Source organism: Crocodylus siamensis, chromosome 3 (genome assembly GCF_052110815.1).
Source record: "Crocodylus siamensis isolate JL-2025a chromosome 3, ASM5211081v1, whole genome shotgun sequence".
Classification (NCBI taxonomy): domain Eukaryota; kingdom Metazoa; phylum Chordata; order Crocodylia; family Crocodylidae; genus Crocodylus; species Crocodylus siamensis.
In genome coordinates this window covers 224575825-224601637 of record NC_143397.1, presented here as the reverse complement: position 1 = coordinate 224601637, position 25813 = coordinate 224575825, and the positions used below count along the sequence as shown (strand labels likewise).

Below are 25813 nucleotides of genomic sequence, written 5' to 3'. Positions count from 1 at the left end.
CCCTTTTACAAGCAATGCACCTTAACTTTCTCGTTTCTTGATGAATAAAACTGAACTGCAGAAAACAAATGGTATTCATAGATTCATAGAAGTAGAGTCGAAAGGGACCTTGTAGATCATCAGGTCCGACCCCCTGCCCTGGGCAAGAGAGAAAAACTGGGCCCAAATGACCCCAGCCAGGTAGACGTCAAGCCTCCTCTTAAAGACCCCCAGGGTAGGAGCCATCACCACTTCCCTTGGAAGTTGGTTCCAGATCCTAGTCACCCTGACTATGAAGTAGTGCCTTCAGATGTCTATTCTAAACCCACCCTTTAACAATTTGTGGCCGTTATTCCTTGTTACCCTGGGGAGCGCTAGGGGGAACAAGGTCTCTCCCAAACCCTGCTGGTCCCCCCCTCAGCTTTCTCTTGCAAAGGCTGAACAGGTTAAGATCCCGTAGCCTCTCTACGTAGGGTCTGCCCTGCTGTCCCCAGATCATAAGGGTGGCCCTCCTCTGGACCCTCTCAATGCTGTCCATATCCTTCCTGAAGTGCAGCTCCCAGAACTGGACGCAGTACTCCAGCTGCAGCCTGACCAGCGTCGCATAGAGGGGGAGGATCACCTGCTTGAGATACATCTGTGGATGCATGACAAGGTACAGTTAGCGCTACTGACTGTGACCTCGCATTGTCAGCCCATGTTCATCTTGGAGTCAATAATGACTCCAAGATCTCTTTCTGCCACTGTGCTCTCAAGAAGGGAGTTTCCCAGCTTGTAAGTGTGCTCCTGGTTCCTACTGCCCAAGTGCAGCACCCTGCACTTGTCAGTGTTGAAACCCATCCTGTTTTCGTTAGCTCACCCCGTAACCTGTTCAGGTCCTGCTGTAATCTGTCCTTCCCTACTAGCATGCTGACCTCACCCCAAATCTTGGTATCATCAGCAAATTTAAACAGGCTGCTTTTCACCCCGTGATGATATCCAGAACGGTTCAACAAAAACATTCCAAATATCATAAGTGTGATAATCACAAACTACCAGTGACAGAAAATAAAATTGGACTGATTCACTGATGTATCTGGAGCATGCAGATTTCTCCTGCATTTAATAGCAAGGTGTCATTTGGGCAATTTAGGATTGCATGCTTTTGTAGAGGTACATCAGAAACAGATTCCTAATTCAGCCTGGGTACAGATCAGACAACTCACAGACACGAGGTACAGGAAACTGGGTCTCTGGTTTTTAAATAAAAATGTTTATATTAAAGAGTTTGAGGCTTGTATGAGTTTTTTAATCTATCTGAAAAAAATAAATAAGGAAGAGGGTGAACATGATAAAGGGGTAATGAAAGAAAGCAAGCAAAAGTGTAAAAGAGCTAGACGCAGGAGGAATATTTATTCCTGAGAGACTCTAAACCATGAATCGCCTTTGGTGCCAATCGTCTAAGGTTTTGCTAATATTGGCAAAGACTTTTACTAATAAACATAGCCAAACAAAGCAATCAGAGATCTTCAAAGTGCTACTGAACACAGCAGTTCAGTGGCAGTTGACAGATGCAGCATTTTCCTGTGCTGCTGTGTGGTTTTCTGATAGCCTGTAACAGTGGGTGGTCAAACTTCAAAGGGAAAAAAGGATTCCTTAGCCCATTCAGCCACTGAACTCTTCAGTGCTTTGTAAAACATTAGATTGGCTAAATTTTTCCAAGTTCAGCTACTTTATTGGAATGTTTAAACAATTCCTGATTTAGTTTCTTAAATTTAACATAGATGCAACCTGGCTGCCTTTGAAGCACTGGTGAGGTCTGTGTCCAACCAAAAGAAAGGACCTCCATTTGTGAAGTAGCTGGCCAAACCTCAAAGTGGGTGGGGGGGAGGGGAGGATTAGTCAATTGGTTTGTGCAACTCAGGTCTTGTGTTATCTCAGAGGCTAAGCTTTTTTAGTTTAAAAGGGATAAATCATATTCAATTGCTTTCCTTATAACATTTATTATTTCCACATTAATTTTTTTCAGTTGTAATACCTCTAAAGTAATTTACTTTTCCACGCCCAGCCCCCATGTCACTAGTAAGTTAACTGCAAAACTGGACTGGTTTATATTCAGTTTATACATCCTACCGCTCTTTTATATTGCATCTTCTAGGAAAACCACATCAGAATGCTATCTGATAAAAAATAACTACAGCTTATAAATTATATATAATACATTACACAGAAAATACTGCAAAATAACGGGTAGACTGGTAATTCTAGCCAATGGGTTTCAGCACAAAAAGTGTACTGTAATAAACATATATTTTGATCTTTGAAACATATTTCATGTTTAATCTAAGAATCAACTTAAATAGCCATTTAGAGATCCACTTTGCATAAAATAAGGAGAAGGACAAGGAGAAGACAAAGAAGCAGCAGTGTGGTACAGATATTCCATAGATTTAAGAAGTCCAGAAAGAATCATTATCTTCTGTATGTCCTTCTACCAAATACAGGCCTTAGAACTCACCCATCAACTCCATGAACTGTTATTTGAACTACAGAAGTATATTCAATATTGATTTAAACATTCCCAACGATGAAAAATCATCATCCTTAGGTAAAATAATCCAAGATAAATTGGAAATTTAAAAATACATTTACAATTATAAATCTGCTCCCTTGTTTCTAGTTTGAATATCTAGCTTCACCTATTGGATTGATATTTTCTCCTATATAAAGAGCTATCAGAAGTCTCTTCCTATGCTAAAACTTTTAGACTATGATCAAGTAATCTCTTAAACTTATCTTGGACAAGCTAAATATAGTATACTGAGTTTCTTTTCTCTCTCTTGATAAAGCAGGTTTCCCAGACCCTGAATCGTTCTTGCAGCTCTCTCCTAAACCCTTTCAAAAAAGGTTGAAAATGGGAAATGATAACACCAGAAATAAACAAAGTATTCCAGCAATTGTCTAGCTTCTCTACTCCTACCTTATGTTGAACTGCTTATGTACCCAAGAATAATTTTCACCTTCTGAGACAAAACACTGTCCCATTGGCTCATATTCAGTGATTTGAGGTATATGGTATGTGGGCACTAAAATATGAATACCCTAAAATTTTCCCCTAATATTGACTTGCTGCATAGCTTTGAGTAAGGAGCTTACCTTTTGGATCTGTTCTCATTTGTAGGAGAGTACTATTACATGCTTCAATAAGGTAACGATGACTCTTAATTGCTTAACATTTGTACAGTACTGTGAAAACCATTATTTAACTTTTAACTATAACCATAGTTATTTTTTCCTCTTCCTATACACCTCTTCTAATTCTGAGTAAGCAAAAAAAAAAATCAAGTCAAAGAAATTATGCATACTCACTAGTATGCTGACAGAAGGTTATAAAAGATGACATTTTAGGAAATAGTTAAGGTAAGCTAAAGGTGGTCTTTGACTACAGACAGACAAAGGATGGCTGTAGCAGGGCACCAGGGTGCCTGCTACTAGATAATGGTGTAGCAGGGCACTAAGGAGCCTGCTGCTGATAATGGTGATATAGGCTTAGCTGCCACTCAATAGGGCAGCACAGCTGTGAGTTGCCAAAGCAACTAATTGGGTCAGCTGACCGCCAGGGGGCAGGGCCTGGCCTTCATAAACAGAGAAGGCTGAGGCCAGAGGCAGTTCCCCTCTGGCAACTTAAGGAGTAAGAGCTCTACTAGAGCGAGCAGGGCGGTGTTGTGCACCAGCGTGTGGCTACAGGGTGGAGAGGACCCTGACAGGGATGAGAGAAGGATAGCCAGGTTGGCCTAAGATTTGTGTTATGGCCTAGGGGCTTTGCGTTTCTGTTTTGGTTGGTTGTTGTGATTATTACACTGGAGGACTGGGCAAGGCTGTAGGGGTGGAGGAGGCCTCAAGGGAGCTCCCCAGTAGAAGGGGGGGTTCCTAGCAGGGCCCCAGTGCGGGCAGGTGCCAGTGCAGGCGGCGCGGGAGGTGTGAGCAAGGGCCCCGGTGGGGGCGGAGAGCGTGAGAAGCACGAGCAAGGGCCCAGTGGGGGCAGGGGAGCGTGTGAGGCGCAGTTATATTGGAGCAGGCCCCGGGAGAGGGCGTGTATATTGGACATTGGGCAGGCCCAGTGGGGCACTGCCTGTGAGAGGGAAGCCCCAGAAGGGGGCAAGCCCAGGGGAAGGCCCCAGAGAGAAGGGCGAGTCTACTAGGAAGCCCGAAGAGAGAGCGGGCTACTTAGAACAGTCACAGAGACAGGCTGGCGAGGGCCAGCACAGGGAGTAGCCCTGGAATCGTGGTATAGCAAGACCGGCCCTGTGCCAAGAAGGCAGCCTCCCGTTGATAATATAAGATCAAAGACGTGGCGGGCGAGACAGAGGGTGCATTCAGGACCCAGACTTGGCATAGTAGGCAAGGGTGCCAGGGGAGGTCATGGCACCCCTAGAGCGTCCTGTCACAATGGCCCAATGGTTTGGATAACAGACTGTTCGATTCCCTGCTCCACCATTAATTTCCTGAGCCATTTGGGCCAGTTACTCCATATCTACAGGTCCCCACCTGTAAAATGGGAACAGTGCTTGCCTATCCCAAAGAGAAATGTTTTAAAGGGCAGACATTAAAGGTTATAAGATAAGATTCTGTTTGATACATCTGTCCAACTAAATCGGACTAAGTAGCACCTGTTTTACAATAAAATATTTTATTAAGAACAAAGATAGTAAAACCAGATTTAAAGTACATATGTTCAGGTTACAAACATGACAGGAGAATGGTGTGTTCGTGTGTGTGTGTGTGTGTGTGTTTGTGTGTGTGTGTTCCCTCCTTCCCATTTGCATCTCATCTTCCATCTCTGCAGTAAGAATACCATGTGCTCAAAACAGAAAGGAAACAATAAAAAGATAGCACAATTGGCCTTTTGGCTAAGATCCAGTATACCAATTCTACCAAGCCATGTTTATGTTCGAGGCAATAAATTACAAACATTAAATGCAAAAGACAAAATAAAATAACTACATTCAAATGTGAATATATGACGAATAAAACAAATAGATTTGACTTAGATTGTATTTTTTATTTAGTCAGTATTTCCATGACCTTTCTATTTGGGAGGGGGGGGTTAATGTAAACTGCCACCCAAAACACTATTTAAAAATATGTAGTAGCTTTTCTGCATCATATCAAAATGGATGTAACCATTATAAAAGATCCTATTATCAGTAATGAACAGGCAAAAAAGCAGAAGCGTTCTATAAATTGCATCAACTTTAGTGTTAGGGTGAAATTCTGACTCCACAGAACTCAACAAGACTCCAACCAATGTTAGTGGAGTCAAAGTCTCTCCAATTCAGGGTCCAGACCTGAACCCTGGGTCCATGGCACTAATCCTTACTCATGGGAACTGTTCAATTGACAACAGTGAGACTCCCTGTATTACAAAGAATTATTCTGAATTGGACCCTAATATCAATACATCTACAGAAAGCATACTGGTACAGCATGTAGAAAGTAATACCATGCAGAAGATGCATTATTTTGCTGGAAGTGAAAACCTCATCCAACTAACCTGCATATGAATATTTCCAGAGCTGTTTTTTCACTAAATCATATTTCTTATATGAATTTTAAAACAAACAAGTCATTTATCTTATTCAGTGGTTTTCAAGCTTTTTTCTGACTTCAGGTAATCCGCATTAGACTCAACGCTAGCTCAATTTTCAATAGTTTTCTGACTATGGAAAAATATTAAGGTGGTTTTCTGTGGCAAAGAACTCGCAGATTACAAGAAGTCAGAATGTTTTAACACCATGAATTCCTCTTTGATATTTCTGGGTTTGTTTTAAGAATCTGTTAGCACACCTCACAGTGTTAACATTGGGTGGCACCCTACAGTATGCTTGAAAGGATCTCTCAAGGCACCCCAGGGTGCCATAGCATGCTGGTTGGGAATCACTGATCTAATTGTAAACAAATAGCACAGACTGCTGGATTTCACTTAAGCCAGAAAAATGACCTTGGAACCAATCTTGTTCTCCTGTACTTTGGGTTCTGTTGTGGCTCTTCCTGGGGATGACTAAATGGAACATGAACCCAGTGCGAGCTCTGGAACTCTCCTTTCTGAAGCCTGACCTCTTCTCATGCATCATTCTTACACAGGGCACAGGTGTTACACCAACACTGCATTAAACACAAAGGCTAGTGTTTTCATCACGTTGTAATAACTGTTACTCAGAAGGAAATCATGTCATGTAATCAGCACAAGATTGTTGACATTTGTACTTAAAGAAATCACAATAAAACAAGCTAAGCTTGTGCATCACACAGAAAACAGTGCTTCTTAACCTTCAGTCAAAGTAATGTTATACCAATTATTTACAAGGTTCTTTTTAAAAGTAAAAAAAGGAGTAAATTCCAGATTCAGTGTACAAACTACCAAAAACAGTGCTAAGGTTAGTACATAAGGACACTTTCATACATTGAAAGTGTTTGAGTAACTCCTAACTATGCTAAATGACATAGCCGTTTAAGATGCAATAACTTTAAAAACAAAAAGAAATGTTAGCATAAAAATAAAGACATAAGACACAAATTAAACTTTCTTTTCTTTTTCAAAATAACACTGCTTTCCATGCATAATTTTAACACAGTTTGACAAACTGCTTATAAATTGGAAGAGAAAGATTTCTCTCTCATCTTTCTATTCATTTATTGATAGCCAGCCCAGTTGTGTGCTTTTAGATATACAGGGGTAAATTATTTCACCCATTAGCCAGATAATGTCTAGCTATCAGCAAAGTCTTAGCTTAGACTACCAACATCGGAAGGAATTATTCCTTGCCTGTGTAGATGCACAGTTCTCCCATACTTTGAATGGGGAGCTATGTGCAGTTTGTGTCCTTCCCGAAATGCATCCTCCTTCATGCTGCAAAACTACACAGTTCATCTATTCATTTCAAATTTGTTTCACTTGGATGAATTCTCAGTTACCCAGGAGATGTGGCAGTTTTTTCCAGTGGTGAATTTTAAGCTGTACTAAGCACCCTTCTTCTATTCAGAATTTGACTACCCCCGACCACATAAGGCATGTGTGGCTTAGCAGGACTTAGCAGACAGATGTGTGGAGATGAAGGTCCTCCTCCCTTCTCTATAAAACAGCCTCATGGTTACAGTATCTGCCCAAAGATACCCAGGTCCCCCTCAGTATCAGCCTGAACCAGCACCTATATCCCAGGTACCTTAACCATGAGACTAGAAGGCAAAACGTACCCACCAAAGGCAAAAGGTATCAAACATCAAAAATTGCTAGTTATGGTGATTGGCAGTCTATATCACAAAAGCTCCTAGCTCCCAAGTGAGGAGGTAGATATGGCCGTCAGCATTTTCTAGCCCTTCCTCCTGAAGCTGGATCACTCTGCATCCAAGAGCGTCAGGGATTCTGAAGGACAACAAGCAAGAGGCAGTCTAACTCTGTGGCCCATATAGGTGTTCATTGCCCTAGAGGGTGCGAACTCTGGGGTCTGACCCTACTCCCAACACTGTTTCAGCATTTTATGCTGCAGGCAGACATTAAGGTAGTCACATGATTAAGGTCTAAGGAATTTTCCTCTTCCCCGAATCAAATGACCTGCTATGCTAGATGCACATAGCAGTTTGAGCAATTTTGGCAACAGGGTATAAAATTCCTGAAAGCCCAAACCATCCAACTGTCAGCTGGGCAAATCTCCCTACTTACATGGAAGTAGGAGCAGGGTGACTCCCTGCTGCCAGGGCAGGAGCTTCCCACTCCTTAGGTGCTGGTTTCATAGGTGTTTAGAAACAAAACAGGCCTGCAGCTGGAAGCACTTCTTTTGAGTTCTCTGGACACTGTAAACCTGATAATATAGAGGTTCCCTAGTGCTGGCCTCACTGAGCACCCCCACAGTGCAGCTGTATCCTGATTCTGACAATAACATGATGCCATATGTTCCATTTATGATGCCAAGCAAACCAGCCACAAAGTTGTTACACATTTTGAGTAATATCTTTGTGGCTGGATTTGCCACGTTATGGTGTCATAAATCTGACCAATGTGTGGCATATCACTTTCACTCATACTATTAACACATTAATCATGCTGGAAATTACATATGCCAGGGGCCTTCCCCAAACAATAAATCTGGCATTAGAGTCAGTGTTCTAATTGATTTACACCTGGAGTAGTACTACTGTAAATCATGCCACTATTCTGGCCCCATCAAGCTGCGTCAATACAAGTGGTGGTCTCACCAACTATTAGTATGCCCAATTTACCTTACTGTGCAAGTTGCATGTATGGTGCCCCCCCATGTTGCTTGTGAAGCTTTCCCAATGGCTCTGTAATGGAAAATACACAAAATACTGAAAAGCAAGGTCGCACGCCCCCTCTCGCTTCCAACCCTGCTAGGACAGCAGCCACATCCCCAAGCCAGAGTCAGGCTCCTTCCTTTCTTCTAGTTCTTCTGTTCTCAGGATGTTTTTCCTCTTGGCTGCCCAGTAATCTGGCTTCAATCAGAAAGAGGTCTTAGTACTACCTGACCTGGGCCAGGTAATTAGGTTGCTGTCTCGTGATATGGGAGGTCAGGATTCAAAACCCCTCATGGGCCCCACCAGGTCGCCATCTTGGTATGTGCCTTAGCTACTTGGCAATAGGAAGGCACCATCAACATAGTCTTAAATTAGTTTAAAACACAGCACTGTTGTGCAATTATAGTTTCATAGTTTCTAGGGTCAGAAGGGACCTGAGCAGATCATCAAGTCCGACCCCCTGCCATGGCAGGAAAGAGTACTGGGGTCAAACGACCCCAGCAAGGTGTTCATCTAACCTCCTCTTAAAGACCCCCAGGGTAGGAGCCAGCACTACTTCTCTTGGAAGTTGGTTCCAGATCCTAGCCACCCTGACCGTGAAGTAGCACCTTCTGATGTCTAGCCTAAATCTACCCTCTGCCACCTTGTGACCGTTATTCCTGGTCGCTCCTGGCAGTGCTCGGGGGAACAGGGACTTCCCCAGTGCCTGCTGGTCCTCTCTGACTAGCTTGTAACAGGCCATGAGGTCCCCTCTCAGCCTTCTCTTCTGGAGGCTGAACAGGTTCAGGTCCTGTAGCCTCTCCTCATAAGACCTGCCCTGCTGTCCCTGATCATGCGAGTGGCCCTCCTCTGGACCCTCTCCATGCTGTCCACATCCCTCTTGAAGTGCGGTGCCCAGAACTGGATGCAGTACTCCAGCTGCAGCCTGACCAGTGCCACATAGAGGGGGAGGATCACCTCCTTGGACCTGCTCGAGATGCATCTGTGGATGCATGACAAGATACGGTTGGCCTTCCTGACTGCATCCCCACACTGCTGGCCCATGTTCATCTTGGAGTCAATGATGACTCCAAGATCCTTTTCTGCCTCTGTACTGACAAAAAGGGAGTTCCCCAGCCTGTAGGTATGGTGCCGGTTGTTCCTCCCCAGGTACATCACTTTGCACTTGCTGGTGTTGAATCCCATCCTATTCTCATCCGCCCACCCTTGTAACCTGTCTAGGTCCAATTGTAGCCTATTCCTCCCTTCTAGCGTGCCCACGTCCCCCCACATCTTAGTGTCATCAGCAAATTGGAACAGGGTGCTTTTTACCCCCTCGTCCAAGTCACTGATGAAGATGTTGAACAGTGCAGGCCTGAGGACTGAGCCCTGCGGAACCCCACTGCCCACATCCCTGTGGGTCGAGAATGACCCATCCACCACCACTCTCTGGGTGCGGCCCTCCAGCCAGCTGGAGAGCCAATTGACTGTGTGGGCGTCGACTCCACAGTCCCCCAGTTTCTTAATGAGAACAGGGTGAGAGACAGTATCGAAGGCTTTCCGAAAGTCCAGGAAGACTATGTCCACTGCTACCCCTGCATCTAATGATTTGGTTATCTGATCATAGAAGGCCACCAGGTTGGTCTGACAGGACCTGCCACTAATGAATCTGTGTTGGTTGCCCCTAAGCATGAAATCCCCTGCTGGCCCCTCGTGGATGTGTGCCAGAATAATTGTCTCAAAGACCTTAACCAGGATCGAGGTAAGACTAACTGGCCTATAGTTTCCTGGGTCCTCTTTCTTCCCCTTTTTGAAGATGGGAACCACGCTGGCCTTCTTCCAGTCCTCTGGCACCACACCAGAGCACCGCAGGTGCTCATAAAGCTGTGCCATGACCTCAGCCAATTCCCTTAGTACTCTAGGGTGGAGATCATCTGGACCGGCTGACTTGAATACGTCCAGTCCCTCCAGAAGCTCCCTAACTAGTTCCTCACTAACCCTTGGCCTAGGTGTGCCTCCCTTGGGGCTTGAGGGGGGCCCAGCTGGGGGGTGACTGTTTCGGTCCCTGCTTAGGAAGATGGCGGCAAAGAAATCGTTAAACATGTTGGCTTTGTCGTCTGGTGTGACGACCAAATTTCCTAAACTTCATAGTGAAGTTTAATCACAATGGACAGTAAAAAGACGCTATTAGGATGGCACTGAATTGTTTCTGAACATGTTCTGAGATACAGGGACACATCTAATCAAGCAGGGCAATGCTGTAGCTGCATAAAAGGCATTTGAGATGTATGCTTCAGTCAAACTTATATACAAGGCAAAGATTGTGGGAGATTTGGACACTTAAACACTACATTGGTAGCACTTACTCATCTTAGCAGTGAAGTAGAATTCTGCCCTCAGCTTCCATTATTCTGATGGGCTTTAAATACAGTAAATTATTGCTAGATGTCCCTACTATGCAGTAGAACTTTTGTTTTAAGTGCAAAACAAGAGTTATATCTAGGTCATTTAATAAGGCACAAAGCATCATTTTTTCCAGTGTAACATAGAATTCACTGCAGTTTTATAAACTGAGCACATTCATACAAAAACTTCTCTTTCAAGGATTTGAACTGTTAGCAAAATCCTTGTCTTTTCTAGTGTCTGAGACTGAATTGGCAGGCAGTGATAGGGCATCTTGGGCACTGCCTGGTTGTGAAACTTCAGGTAGCTGTGAACTACTGCCTTGTGATGGATGACTTTCTGTTAAATCACTTTTAGGCGTTATCCTACATGTAAACAAAAAAACAAATAAAAAAAACACAGACAATTAAGCATGATATTGTCCACTGAAAAGCTAAAATATACATTTAACAGAAAATAGTAACCTACCACATTTATTCTCAGATCATATCCCTAAGTAAGATGTGCAACTTGCCTTGGGAAGACAGAACAAAGAAAACAAATCTTTGTAGTCTTCCCTACCACAACATGGACTCACCAAGGCTGAATGCTCCTAGCTACCTGCAGAAAAGACAGAGTCCACTCAGCATTATTTATCCTCCTGCCAAAGCTCCACAGCTAAGAGGTTTAACCCTCTAACAGCTACTGCCCAATTGGCAGTAGCTTTTGTTAGAGTGGCTGTGCCAATTCAGCAGTGGCTAAGAGAAGATGTAGTCTCTAGCTGTGTAGCTGCAGCAAGAGGATGCATGTGACACTGAGCAGGGGACTGGACTCCTTCATGCATGCAGCTCAAGGCGTATGGCCTCAGGCAGTTATTCCAACATCCCCCTGCTTCTGTTCTTTTGTAGAAATCAGTTCCCTCACCTAAGAAAACACACCAATTTTGGAGGGCTAAATTTTAGGGGTGTGGCATGAGAGTAAATATGGTATGTTAAACTAAATTCAATTCTCTTGAGAGAGTATAAATGCTCAACATTTTTTCCTCAAGCCAAAGGGCAACCCCTTTTTTCTGTACTGGTCACCCCTCCAAATATGCTGTATTGCCACCACAGATTTTTTGACAAGCATTGGACAGTACGCCTAGCTCATCATGGTTTTACTTAAAATTAGTCCCAGAGGTCACTGCTTGGCCATGCAAAATACACCCTACTGCAAGAGTCAAAAGTTTGGACTAAGCCTGGAAAGCCAAAATATCCCAAAGAAATATACATTTACATCCCGAAAACCACATAATCTGTGTGGCCATGTGGAAAATAGTTTAAAAAAAAGATTCTCTCTTCAGCTATTATTAGTTATGCTACAATGATTCTTCAGTAGGATTAAAAAAAAACAGAAAATATACCATAGTACTGATAAAATAAAAACACACAAAGACCACAATTAGGGAAAAAAAAATGAGTCTTACCTTTCTTCACCCATTCTCTTGACACTTTCAGATAAGCTAATCTTAGCACACATATTCTCTACTTTGCTTCTCTTTTCCATCTGCTCCACAGCCAATTTAGAAATAGATGATATCTGTAATGCATTTTCAGTATTAACATTTTCCCCCTCCTCCACTTTCTGGGTGGTCTCCACTTTCTGGGTGGATATTCTATCTGCCTCCATCTCTTTCTCAGACATTTCTGGAGAAGTTTTGATTTCTGTAAAGGTCTCTTGGCTTAAGTAATCATGGTTAGCAATTGCCACTGCTGAAGTTCCATGATTTGTTGCAGCACCAGTACTAGTCCCCATAGACTTAGAAATGACCTTCAGTTTGTGAGAACTGGATTTGTAGTGCTTCTTTTTATGCTTAACCTTAGAATTGTGTTTCAAGAAAAATTCACATGATTCTTGCAGCACTCTTCGACTCTCACTGATTGGACTAGGAAAAAGAAGAATTAAAAAAAAAGACACACAAATATAATGTCTACTCCAAAGACATTTTCAGATTTAATGGAATTCAAAGCAATCTTTCAAAATGTGACGCAAGTAACAAGGGGTGATGAAAACCTGAGTTGTTAACAGCACTGTAGAGTGAAAACTGTCTGTGGTACTTCATGCAGTGTACTGTACTTAGTGATAGTAGCCACTGTGTAGTTACACATGTCAAGTAAATACATTTTGTGGAAAACGGCCAAATCTTACATGCTCAACTCTTGCAATTAAATTACTTCAACAGGATGAATAAGAGAAAAAAACCCCCATAGTAATAGTTCATAAATAACTACACAGGCAAATTAAGTTTTCATGTAGTAAAACTAGGTAGAAGTAGAAAAAGTGGTAGGGCATGTAAAACTGCCTACATTTAAAAATAATATATATATATATATATTTAATGTAGGCAGTTTTACATGGCCTACCACTTTTATACATCTCACTTAGCTTAAAGTAAATCAACAGCTGAAGCGTAAGAAAAATATACAGGAAATGGAAAAGAGAGGAGAGGGAAAGGAAGCTATAAGCTCACCATTAAGGAATGCAGAGTTAAAATAAAGAGGTAAAGTAATGCTGGCTTGGGAAGTTCAGAGAAGTAAAAAGCTTTAAAAATATGTCTCTAGCCCAGGAACAACATAGAAAAATCTAAAGAAAACCTAAATCGATGGTAAAGAGAAGAAACATACCCAAATTTACAGTTTGTGACTACCCAAAGAACTGTTAATACATCTCCTGAAAAGCAGAACTCATGAAGTTTAAATGATGGAATGAAATTACTGTCACAGAAGAAAACAAAACAAGGAGCAGTAGTCTGAACCAACAACAAAAATGGGAGGATATTGGAGGGACGGGGGAAGCAAGACAAAAAGGGCAGTAGAGTATACAAAAGTTGCTCTTACTCTCTCTTTCGATTTCTGTTGAAGAAATTGGCCCATTCTGAACAGGTCTTTTTACTTCCCACCCAGAAGACTGGAGAGATGCCAACGATTAATGTCAACAGGTATTTCATGAGAAACAAAAATATTTCTGGTCTTGCTAGCACCTTTGCCTGGAAGACAATAAAGGTTATAAAGACACACAAGAAAACACTTAATGTTTCTCTTTTTGAAGGGCAGAAAAAGAATATATATCACATGAAGGGGCAATTAGGCACTTTCTTCTTTACAGTAATTGTACATTATTCAAGCATGAACTCTGGACTGAATTAAGACATGCACAGTCAAGTCAGATGTGGTCAGTCTGTGCTTGCAAGAATGTAGCTGAAGACCTTGACAGGTTATGTAGAAGGAAAGAATTTTTAAAAATTGAAATGGTTGATTAGGAGGGGAAGCAGTCATTAACCAGTTTCCCCTCTAATCCAGCGACACATCATCCGGAGCTTCATCTGGGTATAGACAAGATACGAATGGATAAATATGATTTAACTCATAGTAGGCAAAATTCTCAGAGAGCCTCAAGACAGTATACTAGTATTTCTGCTGTTTCTTCTGAAACTGATCTACTCATTAGCTGAACAGGATCACAAGAGCCAAGGCATGCAACTCAGTAAGAAGTTATTATATTACCTCTATACTCCAAATTTAATTCATGCTGTTGCTATATCTTTTTTCTGTATCCTGGACTTGATATAAGTTAGCTACTATTTTTGTTAGCTATGTATTACTAGCTTCTGTAGGTGAAGTGACCTCCTAACATGCCTTTCAGCCCTAATTTATGATTCTGCAAAGGTTGTATTTGTTTTGCTTTGAATTAACCAGTTATTTGAAAAGCAGCAGCAGCAGCAGGGAAGCCAACTCAGAGAAACCAATGGTGATTACAACACTGAGTCAGTGGGTACATCTACATGAGATGCTTTACTGCACAGTAGCATAGTTTACTATGCAGTAAGCGTGTGCATCTACACTCGCACACACTTACTGCACAGAAAACCTTGCTATCTCCAAATGCAAGGAACAAATTTACTTGCAATTACTTACTGCACAGTAGCGCTTGTGTAGATGCCTGAATGGGAGCAAACCTGCTTCCGGCCACCAGGGGGTGGGAGACTGCCCCCTACCCCTGGGAGCTGCCTGCTGCCAGGTGGGTTCTGCCACCAGAACCCAGGCAGGGACTACGTCCCCCTGCCCCAGCAGCAGGGAACTCCAAGCCCCCTGCTCTGAGATGGCGACTGGGGAGTGGGGCCTGGAAGAAGCTTATTTCCAAGCTTCAGGTCTGTGACCATGGGGCCAGTGCTGGGAGATGGTTTCTGCTAGCTGCCAAATAAAGGATCTCCCAACACCAGCCCTTTGACCACAGAGCTGGCACTGGGAGCTCCCTACTGGCAGGGGCTGGGGAGCCTGTTTCCTGCTCAGCTCCGCAAAGGGCAGAGAACAGGCTGGGGAGCCTTGCAGAGCTGAGCAGGGAATAGACTCTCCAGCCCCTGGCCCATCATTATGGAGTGGGGGCTGGAAACTGTCCTGGCCAGAGGCAGGTCCCAGCCCCGTCCCCTGATTGGGTGATCCCCACCAGCAGATCAGGGCAGAGGGCTGGGACTTGCCCCCTTCACTGCAGCTTTTTCCAAGTCCCCTGTCCCAGATTGAGGAGCCAGGGCCAGGAGCTACCTGCTGCTGGGGCAGGGGGACATTGCCCCCCCCCCGCAGCAGGCAGCCCACCCAGGGAGAAGGGTGCAATGTCTCAGCCCCAGCCAGGAGACTGGTACTCCCTGCCAGCCCATGGGATAGCACCCAGGGGGAACTTAGACCTCCCTCTGGCGGCAGCAGGGACCCGTTTCAGGGCCCCAGGAAGCAGAAGCAGTTTGCTGCCATTAGAAGCAAATCTACTCCTGCTTCCTTACATGTGTAGATGCTTGCCCAGGAGTGTTTACTCACAAGTAAACTGCTCCCAGATCAAATGCATATGTAGACATACCCAGTATGTTGCGATTACAAACTTTGAATGGAGCACGGGGGGGGCGGGGGAAGGGAAGGAGAGGCAATTATAATTTTTCTTGGTATAATATTTGTTTAATACCATATTGTTCTGTTGGTATGTACCCGCTCCACTAGAAGAACCCCACATCACTGATTTCTTATTACCTTTACTGCTCTACTTAAATATGGAAAGACAAGTGTGTTAAAGAAAAAATAGAAGCCTCACCTTACTTTCAGCTGTACAGCTCAAGGAATGCTTTGGCCATTTAAGTCAGCAGACATTTTGTCACAGACTTTAATGGAATCAAGAGCAAACATTAAGAACCCTGTTCTATGAGGTGGTGTTCTCTTCATTTCTCACTCATTTCAATGACAGAAGATGCATTCAAAATGTTTCTAATAATTCTGTGTTTATTTTCTTTGTTTTAGAGGCAAACTAGCTGCAATATTAACTAAAACTGACATGCAAAACTAACAATTCACTTAGCATTTTCTATTAAACATCATTTTAAATAAGGAGGAAATAATACACAAATTGCTTGAGACTGCAGGAAATTTTGGACTTGTCTATACCAAGCCATCAACATGTCACAGCTTGAGTACACCTTAGAGACCCATGCCTGCAGGCATGTTCCAAACCTGGAAGAACAAGGAGGCATGTTTGAGGCTGCTTGCTCCAGGGTCACCCCAGCTGGAGCCCCTGGAAGTCTGAAGTGCAGCAATAGAAGGACACCACAGAGCATGCTTCCTGGTGTACTCTCAGGTCTGGAGCATGCTTTTGAAAACAGGTGAGCTGGGCATGTTTGGTAGTGTCCTAGCAGATACCACAGCATAGACAAGCTCTTTATGTATTAAGGGATGAAATGTAAAGCACAAAATACTGCATGTATACAAGTGGTGAGCACAGCAAGACCCTTTCTGAAGAATTTTTGAAAAAAGTCCAATGAAAAAAAGAAGTGAGGGGTTTTTTTTTCAGGTTTCCCCACAACATTAGTCCCTATTATATATAATCATCTTGCAAAATGGCAGTTACAGTTGAAAAAATGAGTAAAAAATATATATATTGTGGTTTCCATTGTTTTGCATTTGCACAATTTAGAAAGAGACAAAATTTATTGTAATGTGGTTATGAGCTATATTTTCTAATGTGTAGCCTCCACCAGTGCTCTTTAAAAAAAAAAGAAAATACAGGTTTCCTTCACCAACCACAGTTTTGAGTATCCACACTTAATATTCTATATACCATTTTGGCAACCACAGTATAGTTTTAAGTAAGCATGGTTTTCCATGGCCACACATCAGCCCGCCACCTGCCATTTTTCCCATAAGCCTTTTGTCTTGCCAAGCATGGTTTTGCCAACCACGGGAACTTTCAGGAATCTAACCCCAGCAGTTGGCAAGGGAAACATGATAGCACACAATGGTATGCTGTCCAGCCAGGGCATCTAGAAAAGGCTGCTCAATCTTGTGGCTCTGCTGGGGAGGAAAGAGAGGAGACAGCAGTGTCGATGACGACCAATAAGCATTCTTCTGTGTGCTCAGCCTGGAGGCAGAGTTGTTTACAAGATTACTAAGGATGAAACCAGATATGTGGAGACAGACAGGCATGCAGGGATTTCTGCTCTCCAGTCCTAGATACTGTCCAGTACAAAGGAAGGTATTCATTAGCTATCCACCTTCCACCCCTTGTGGAAGGCCGGAGGGAGTACTGTAGAGGACCAGGTAACCTCCCCAAAAATGAAGCACTTAGAAAAAACCTGAAGAAAGTACTGGCATTTGGGAGTGGTTCAGCCATATTGGGATGTTTCCTAGGGTATATCCATCTGTCTGATTATACTTCAGAGAACTTCAGATGTTATCTGTACAGGGCTTTTGATGCCTCACTTCAACAACCCAACTGAAGCAATTTGGCCTCAGTATTTTTAGGAACAGATAAGGTATATAAAAGCACCACCAAGATTTTTTTAATCATCATTATAGTCAAATAAATTAAAAAAGTAAAACACCCTAAAAATTTAGAACCAGGAGTTGGTTGCAAGTGCTATCAACCTGATTAGAGGGGGGAAGCAGAACCACACCACAAAAAATTCATCATAATACAAAACAGGAAATCTACAGAACATTATTCCTTACCTGATAAGGACATGGAATATGGTACTGATCACAGTGGTCAAAGACCCAAGTAGTCTCCCAGATCCTTCTGTATACTAGCTCATAGACATAACATCCAAGAAGTGCCACCAGTGGAACTAAATATAAGCCACTAAAGACTCCAATTCGAATCATAAATTTCTTAAGTTTCTCCTGGTTCCTACCATCATGCTGTATGACTTGTCGCACATGATTTAAAGAAATAATGCCTGCTAAAAGGAGAGAGAGACCAAGAAAAACACAAAGGCACAAAGGCAAAAGAACAAAATAGAGAGATGCATCCAGGTCATAGAGTCCAACAAAGCATACGCCACTAATATTATCACCTTCAACTTTGTTCATTGCAAGAAGCATAACAGTAAGAAAACCAGGTATGCCCCACGCCACTGCATGGAACCACATTGCCTTTTGTTCAATAGCTTCACAGCTCCATTTTCTTCCTGCTGCTAGGAACCATGTGACTGTTAGAATGACCCACCATACAGTTCCTGCCATAGTGAAAAAATACAAAACCATGAAGAGGACAGTGCAGGCTTTGTTTTGAGAACCAAGAACAACCGTTTCACCAATTTCTAACTTTTTATCTGCCTTGTTACAGGCAGTTCTATTTCCAAGCAAAAATCCAATAAAATACATTAGAGACACTATGCTGTAACAGACTGAATAATATATGATTGGTCTCTCTGGATACCTGAATCTTTTAACATCAATCAGAAAAGTCAGGAATGTAAACAGAGTAGCACACAGGCAAAAGATGGAAACTATTCCAGTGAAGCTTTTGGCAACATCCAATTCATAATTTTTGAAGTACATATTGGGGCATGGCGGTGCACATCGATCAATGCCTAAAAACTTGTAACCTTGGCCACTAGAGGTCTGCAGGTGTCGCGGACACCAAAATCCATAGTCCCTTCGAGTTTGTCCTAGGGTCTTCTGCGTTCCATGGACCTTTGTGGTTACAGGAGCAGTGACAGGAGCAGTTTCATCACAATCCACCAGTCTACAGATAAATAAAATCAATCTTAATAGTTTTCTACAAAAGTGTTATCTTTACTGTTATTCTTTGAATTAAAAAAAGACCCCAACAACAACCCTGTCTGAGTAATAATACTGTACAGAAGATCCAAATATCTCCTGTGAAGGACAATTCAGCAGGAAATCTAGAAAAAATAATTGCATAAAGTTTCTCAATAAAATTTTGCCCTGCTCATACAAGCCCCCTCCCCCCGAGTCCTCACTGCTGTGGAAATTAGACCAAAATGTATACCTAACACATTTTCCATCCTGGATTTTCAGCTCAGCTGTGTCAGATGTGGTGGGTATGAAAAATGTCATCCTTATTATCCATCAGATAAAGAAACTATACCTGTCACATTCAAGTTCCTCAGGCCAGATGATCCCAAATGTGTCCATCAATTGTTTACAATCAGAATACACTCTCTCACAAAGGCTTCGACAAGGGTGAATCACATGAACTGGCTCCACACAGGCAGGCACAAATGCTTTGCACAGAAATGTGTGCACATTTGGTGAACAATGGAGATTCACAAGAGGAAGAAAAGGCTTTGTGGAGAAAAAAAATAAAGAGAAAGATTTTGGTTAGCAAGCAGAATTAATTTTAGTTACTATGGTTCAGGCTTGTTTTCAAAGGCAGGAAAAACTTTCACTTTTCTAATAGTTATAAAGGAGGATGCTATCTAGTGGACTGAACGACTGGAAAGAAGGTTCTGGGTTCTATTAGTACCTCTAACAAACTGCACTCTGGGCTGCTGATTCAGCTGCAACCTCCCGAATTTCATTTCCCCTATTTGCATAATGGGAGCGGTACTGATAGATAGATAGAGGTAATCTATGACCAAGATTTTGAAATATGGGTGCTTAAAACTGGATCCTGAATAAACTTGTTTTTAAAAAGGGTTAACTCTCTAGTAGTTCTGACTGACTTGAAAATCCTCACCTCAAACAGTATTCTTACACTGATTGTTGGGGTATCTGAAAGAATGTGTGTTTACCTATAATGTAGCTTACCATTAATACATTTTCTACATACCATTTCAAAAACTCAGCGCAATCTACAATTCCTCAAAGGGCACATCTACATGAGAAGCTTTACTGTGCAGTAAAGTATCACCATCTACACATGCGCACCATTGATTGTGCAGTTAGCTAGTACCTGCAAATACAGGTACTAGATTAAGTGGGTAGTAGCTACAGCGCAGTAACACTCTTCTAGACACTGACTGGGAGCAAATTTGTTCCTGGTCAGCCTAAGCAGCAGGGAGCCACAGGGAACAGGGACCTCTGTCCCTAGTCCTGGAACACCTCAGCTCCTGGCTCCCCGCAGGAGCTGGAAGCCCATTAGCACCAGGACTGGGAAGTTCTCTGCCCCGTCCTGGCTCCCACCATGGAGCTGGCAGCTTGAGGGCAAGTGGGGGCTGGAAATCCAGCCCCTGCCCATCTCCTGGAGCAATTCAGTGTGGTCCAGAACTGTGTGGTGCCCAGCCCCTGCCCACTCCCCACAGCAGCCACCTCCAGACCAAGCAAGGCAGCTGCCAGCAAGCCTCTGGACCCCTGCCCAGCAGAAGTACATACCTGGGACAGCTCCCAGCAAACTCCCTGCCAGGCAGGAAAGCCCTGCCCAGTAGGGGGCTTGCTGGCAGCTGTGTCCTGATGAGCACCTGTGTGTCCTGACAGCCACGGGGCCAGGAAAGCTCTGCCAACTGCAGGAGTAGCTGTCTCGGCTCAGCATACATGAGGTCTCCCCTCCTGATATGTAGAGGGTCAGGGGACAGCTGCTGCTGCAGCCAGCAGACCTCTCCTGGCCCTGTGTCCACTCCAACCAGCCCTCTTCCCCTTGCCAGCCCTTCAAGGGAGCCTGGAGTTCCCTTGGCTGCTGTTGGGGAGCAGAGCTAGGCAGAAGCAACCCTGTACCAGGCTGCTCCCATTTGGAGCAAATATGTTCCCAACAGGGAGCATATATAGACGTGTTCCCAGGAAAGTAAGCCTTCTGCAAATTAACATATATAGATGTGCCTAAAGTGTTTTCTATAGGATTTGAAAATTTAGAACAAGACTGAATAGCTGGTGACCAAACCTCCAGCATAACATTTAACAGCATTTTAGTACAAGTTCAGTCCACTACTTTATCACACAGGCTTACTGAAGAAAAATGTTTATTTGTATCACAACAAATTGATTACTAGGTAAAGATGCAAGTATCTTGGCCATTAACGCGCAGAAACTGATATGCAATGCACTGATTATTAATTTTTTTTTTATTAGTTTCCCATCTTTGGGCATGGACAGACATTCAGTTTCTCCAGTCTCTGCTCTCTCTGGAGAGCTACAAGTGTACAGAAGTTCATAATTTTTCTCCTAGAGTAAAAAAATGGCCACCCTGGGAGATAAATAACTTGGGAAAAGCCTGAGTGAAGTGGCTCCCTGGAGAATCGCTCTCAGGATAGAGAACTTCTGTATTTGGGTGCAGGGAAGTATACAAGCATACACCCTCTCCAGCCTTAGCTGGGCTCGGGGAAGGTTGGAGGACTCTTCTATAAATGGCACAGACCCCACTCCCACAATCCCTGCTTCCCTTCACTAAAAAAAAGCCTGTAAAGGTCCCTGGGCTGTGTGCTAGGGATCCCTAGCAGCCCAGAATCTGCACTGCAGGCTCTTTATTTCCTTCTCAACTTCTGTACAGGCCAGTTTTTCTCTCAGAAAACAAACCTGAAAAAGTTGTCCTGGATAATTTGAATGTGTGTATGCAACCACAGTTGCAGCACATGATAGGAATGCAAGCAATAATAAACTTAGATCAAGAGATCTATTTGAGAAAACATGTTTCACAATTTTTACAGAAATATAAATCTCTTAGCATAAATATAAAGCACTTAGTTATTGCTTGTACTAAAATTTTCTGTACTACCAGGAACAGAAAGGTGAAGTGACCCATTTAAAAATCTGCAGATACCCAGGGATAATGGGCAAAATTCTTACAGCAGAGCAGAATGTGTGATATAACAATGTAATCAGAAAATAAAAAGGCTTTATTTAGCTATTTCTTTCCAATTAAAAGGACATATAAGAGACCAAAGAAATTGGCTGAGTTAATTTCAGAGATACTAGCTATCCTCTTTTGAGGGCTTGTGAAGGGCAGGTGAGGTCCCAGATGACTGAGGGGCAAATAGTGCCTCTCTCTCAAAAAGAGAAGGAGGATCCAGGAAATTACAGACTGATCAGCCTGGCATCAATATCTGGAAAGATTATGAAGTGGGTCCTCAGAGAATGTATTATGAAGCACCTAGAGGAGGAAAAAAGTGATTAGGGACAGTCAATATGGATTCATCAAAACCAAATCATTCTCGGTCAACCTGATTTTCTTTTAGGATAAGGTGACAGACTAGATGGAAGGAGAGCAGTGGATGCAACATACCTGAACTTTAGCAAGGCTTTTGACACCCACAACATTCTTGTTAACAAGCTAAGGAAATACAGGCTACTTGGAAGTACTGCAAGTCAGAAACGTAACTGATTGAACAGTCGTACACAACAAGTAATCATCAATGGCTCAATATCTAGTTGGGAACAGGTATCAAGTTCCCCAAGCGTCTGATCTGGGTCCAGTATTGCTTAAATCACTTCATCAAGGATGTGGTTGATGGGATTGAGTGCATGTTTGGCAAATATGTGAACAACACCCATATGGGTGAAGTTGCAGACATTCTGGATAGTCAAGATTCAGAATGACCTGGATAGACTGGAGGAGGAAAAAAAAAGTAGTGGTTCACAGTCAACCAAATGAAATTCAACAAGGACAAGTGAAAAACCCTATATTTGGGATGGAATAATTGCACGCACAAATAGGGACTGGAGAATGACTGGCGAGGCTACAATACTGTCGAGAAAGACCTGGTGGTTACAATAGGCCAAGGGTAGGCAACTATTTGGGCCTGCAGGCCACATCGGGAGTTTTAGGGAGCTGTTGTTGCATGGGGGGTGCTGACCTCGGCCACAGTTCACCAAACCTCCCTATGTGGGATGGGGGAGTATGTGGGTGATTGGTATGGGCACAGATGAGCTGGCATGGGCACTGATGGTGGCAGTGGTGGGTAGGCACAGGCAGGGCTGCCCTGGCACAGGCTCTGGGTCCCGCTTTTTCCCCACTGCCACTGCTCATCATGGCTGGGGGTAGATAGGTATGGAGCGGGTGGTGCAGGGACCCTGAGCCAAGGCTGTGCACTCAGCCTGGCTTCAGCGATGGCTTCTTCCAGCTGCTGCTGCCGCTAGCCCCAGCTCCACAGAGACATGCTGGAATCTGTGTGGGCAAAGCCTGAGCCCCAGGCTGAGCACACAGGCCCAGCCCTGGCCTACTCTGCACAGAGGGTAGGGAGTTCCTGCAGAGCCCACTCCAGACTCGCCTGCCCCAGCCACAATGAGAGGCACCAGCGGTGGAGGAAAAAACAAAACAGAACCTGGAGTCCACGCCAAGGCTGCCTTGTGGCTCCTCCCTGCTGCTGCCACCAGTGCCACCACCAGGCTGTGCTGGGCTTCTGCACCCAGCAAGGCAGCAGGGGGGAGCCAAAAGGCTCTGGGTACCGCTTTTTCCTCCACCACCACTGTGGCAGGTGGGACTCCAACCCCTGCATGGACTGGGGCTGTCCACTTAGCTTGGGCCCTGCCTGCACAGGTTCTGGCTGGTCTCCATGGGGCTGGGGCCAGCAGCAGCAGCAGCCAGAAGGAGCCACCACTGCCAGGAAATGGAGTACAGCTGCAAAGTTGCCCTAGCCCCACTGCACAGCCTGAGGCAGGAATCACCATGCCAAATATCTGGGCCAGGCAAGACCAAGGGACCTGATGCAGGCTGGACAAAATCCCTCCATGGGCTGTATCCAGCCTGCAGGCTGTATTTTGCCCACCCCTACAGTAGACCATGACCTGAATATAAATTAACAGTGTGTTCTTGTTGTAAAAAGACTCAACAGCATACTGGGTTGTATTAACAAGAGTGTCACTTTCAAATCAAAGGAACTGATTCTTCTGTTCTAGTCAGTGCTCCTGAGAGCCTCACCTGGAGTCCATGTCCAGTTTTGGGCCCTACACTTCAGGAAGGACATGGGCAGAATTGGAAAGAGTCCAGCACAGTGATAAAAATTATTAGAGGCCTCCAAAACATAACTTATGAGGAAAGGCTGAGGACATTTAGCCTGGAGAAGAGAAGACAAGACTGAGGGGTGGGGGGACTGGATAAGTCTTCAAATGTCTGGAGGTTAATTAAAGAGAGGATAGAGATGGGCTTTTCTTGGGCTGTAGGGGACAGCAATGCCTTCAGGCTCCAGGAGAGGAAATTTAGGTTGGAGGTTAGGAGGAACTCTCTGACTAAGGTGGTGGTCAAGCACTGTAACAGGCTACCTGGAGAAACTGGAATCTCCATCCCTGGAAAAGTTCAAGAGCACGCTGGACAGACACTTGGCTAGAATGGATTAGTCAGACATGATCCTAATTCTAGCAGGCTGCTGGACTAAATGACCTCTTTACTTTTACTTTTTGATGATCTTTCTTATAATTTAGGCAGCTATCAATGAGTCCAAAGCAGTCATTTAGTAATTGGCATAAGAAAGAACCAAATTTGAATCTACAACAGAAGCTTTTTAATATTAAAGGTCTTTTTTGAAACAAAGATCCCATAAGCGCAAGTCTGATCAAGGAACATGCAATTTGAAAAAGAATGTGATAAATTTATGTTTCTTCTCTGACAAAACTGCAATCCACCAATTTTTTAAGGACATATGTTATAGCATTTAGAAGTGGGGGTGGGGGGGAGGAGATGAAAAAGAAAGACAGAGTAACAAGAAAAAAATAAACTATAGAACTATGGTTGTGTGCAGTACCTATAGATTCCATTACAGAAAGCCAGGATTTGTAAAGTTACGTGAAAGTATGTTCACTTGTCGAAAAGCCTGCTTTTCAGTTATCCTCGCTAGAAGCCAACCTTCAAGCACTTTGATGGATAAAAAGGTAAATGGCTTCAATTCCTTGATGTGGATCACCTTTTAAATGCTAAATACTGGCTTCAAGGAAAACGGGATTTCACCCCAAAAATTTATTTCCTTTCTGTAATCATATTTATTTTGCTTTGTACCCAAGATGCACAGGTTTAGAAATATGCCACATTTATTAACTCTCTTATTCTGTTTAATTAAGTTTTGGATTTCCTAATTTTCCTGTTTGTTAGCAAATTTTTGTTCTGGCCCAGAAGATAAACAATAGAAGTAGTATGTAACTCAAGAAAAACTGAATTACTTTTTAAATGACTTCCACTAAAATATTTACAGTATTATTTCACTTACAAAATGCATGCAGTTCAAATAGGTAAGACTTTCTCTAGATGAAGTGTAAAAGCTTCAAATGACAGATAAAGCCTTAAGAATGTCCAAAAATCGATACAGATCTACACTAGTCATACAGTTAGTTTATGCAAAAGTATGTTGGTATTGATGCCTCATTCTTCAGCTACATCTTATCATTAACCTAGCTTAATTGTAAATGTTAAAATAGACTTCTATAGTGCAAACAATGGGTCTTCTTGGGGTCAGCGCCTCCAGGTGCTGCTATCAAAGCTAATGAGGGCGGGTGTTTCTGGAGAGAATTTCAATGAAAATTTGGAAATTCAATTTATGAAAAGGCTTTCTGCAGAAATTGTTTTCATTTCTGGTTCTTTTTATGAAAAGGTATGTGCTTCTTTTTGGGCTACCAGTTGAACATGTTTAGATTTTGGTGGGTGTAACAGCGGAGCGGCTCCCCATTACTTTAAGGGAAAAACAGCAGCAGAGTTCCCCAGATGGAGGGAAACAGTGCCCTTGAGCTGGCTACAGGGGAATGGGTAGCCAGGGGGTAGAGGCTATGAGTGCCTCCTGCAGGGCTAGCTCCTCTGTAACAGGTCAAGTAGGGCAGAGCCCTGCTTGTGCAGCAGGAAATACTGCTGCAGCAACTAGCCCAGTACAGGCAAACTGTCTTTGAGGTCAATCACCAAGCCTAATTGAAAATCCCTGTAGGTTTCCAATCAGGCTTGATGATTGCCACCTGACTGACAGGAACAGTTTAAGAGGCATAGAAGCTCAGGGCCCTGGTGAAGAGTTCCCAGGAGGGAG

At 43.4% G+C, this 25813-nt stretch overlaps 1 protein-coding gene across 3 annotated transcripts in view; it reads right to left on the bottom strand.

The window, feature by feature from the left end:
• Positions 1 to 4629: 4629 nt before the first annotated feature.
• FZD6 (frizzled class receptor 6) overlaps positions 4630 to 25813 on the bottom strand; it is an 83298-nt gene continuing 62114 nt past the window's right edge. For 2 of the 3 annotated variants that reach the window (XM_090040473.1, XM_090040472.1), the window contains exons 2-6: positions 19033 to 19229; positions 17649 to 18666; positions 13506 to 13654; positions 12095 to 12553; positions 4630 to 11015 (exon numbers count right to left, since the gene is read on the bottom strand). In XM_090040473.1, the coding sequence (XP_089896599.1) occupies positions 10847 to 11015; positions 12095 to 12553; positions 13506 to 13654; positions 17649 to 18666; positions 19033 to 19079 (1842 nt within the window). In that variant the 5' untranslated portion in view covers positions 19080 to 19229 and the 3' untranslated portion in view covers positions 4630 to 10846. The remainder of the gene's footprint in view (positions 11016 to 12094; positions 12554 to 13505; positions 13655 to 17648; positions 18667 to 19032; positions 19230 to 25813) is intronic. The other variant, XR_016441488.1, reaches the window with a different exon arrangement.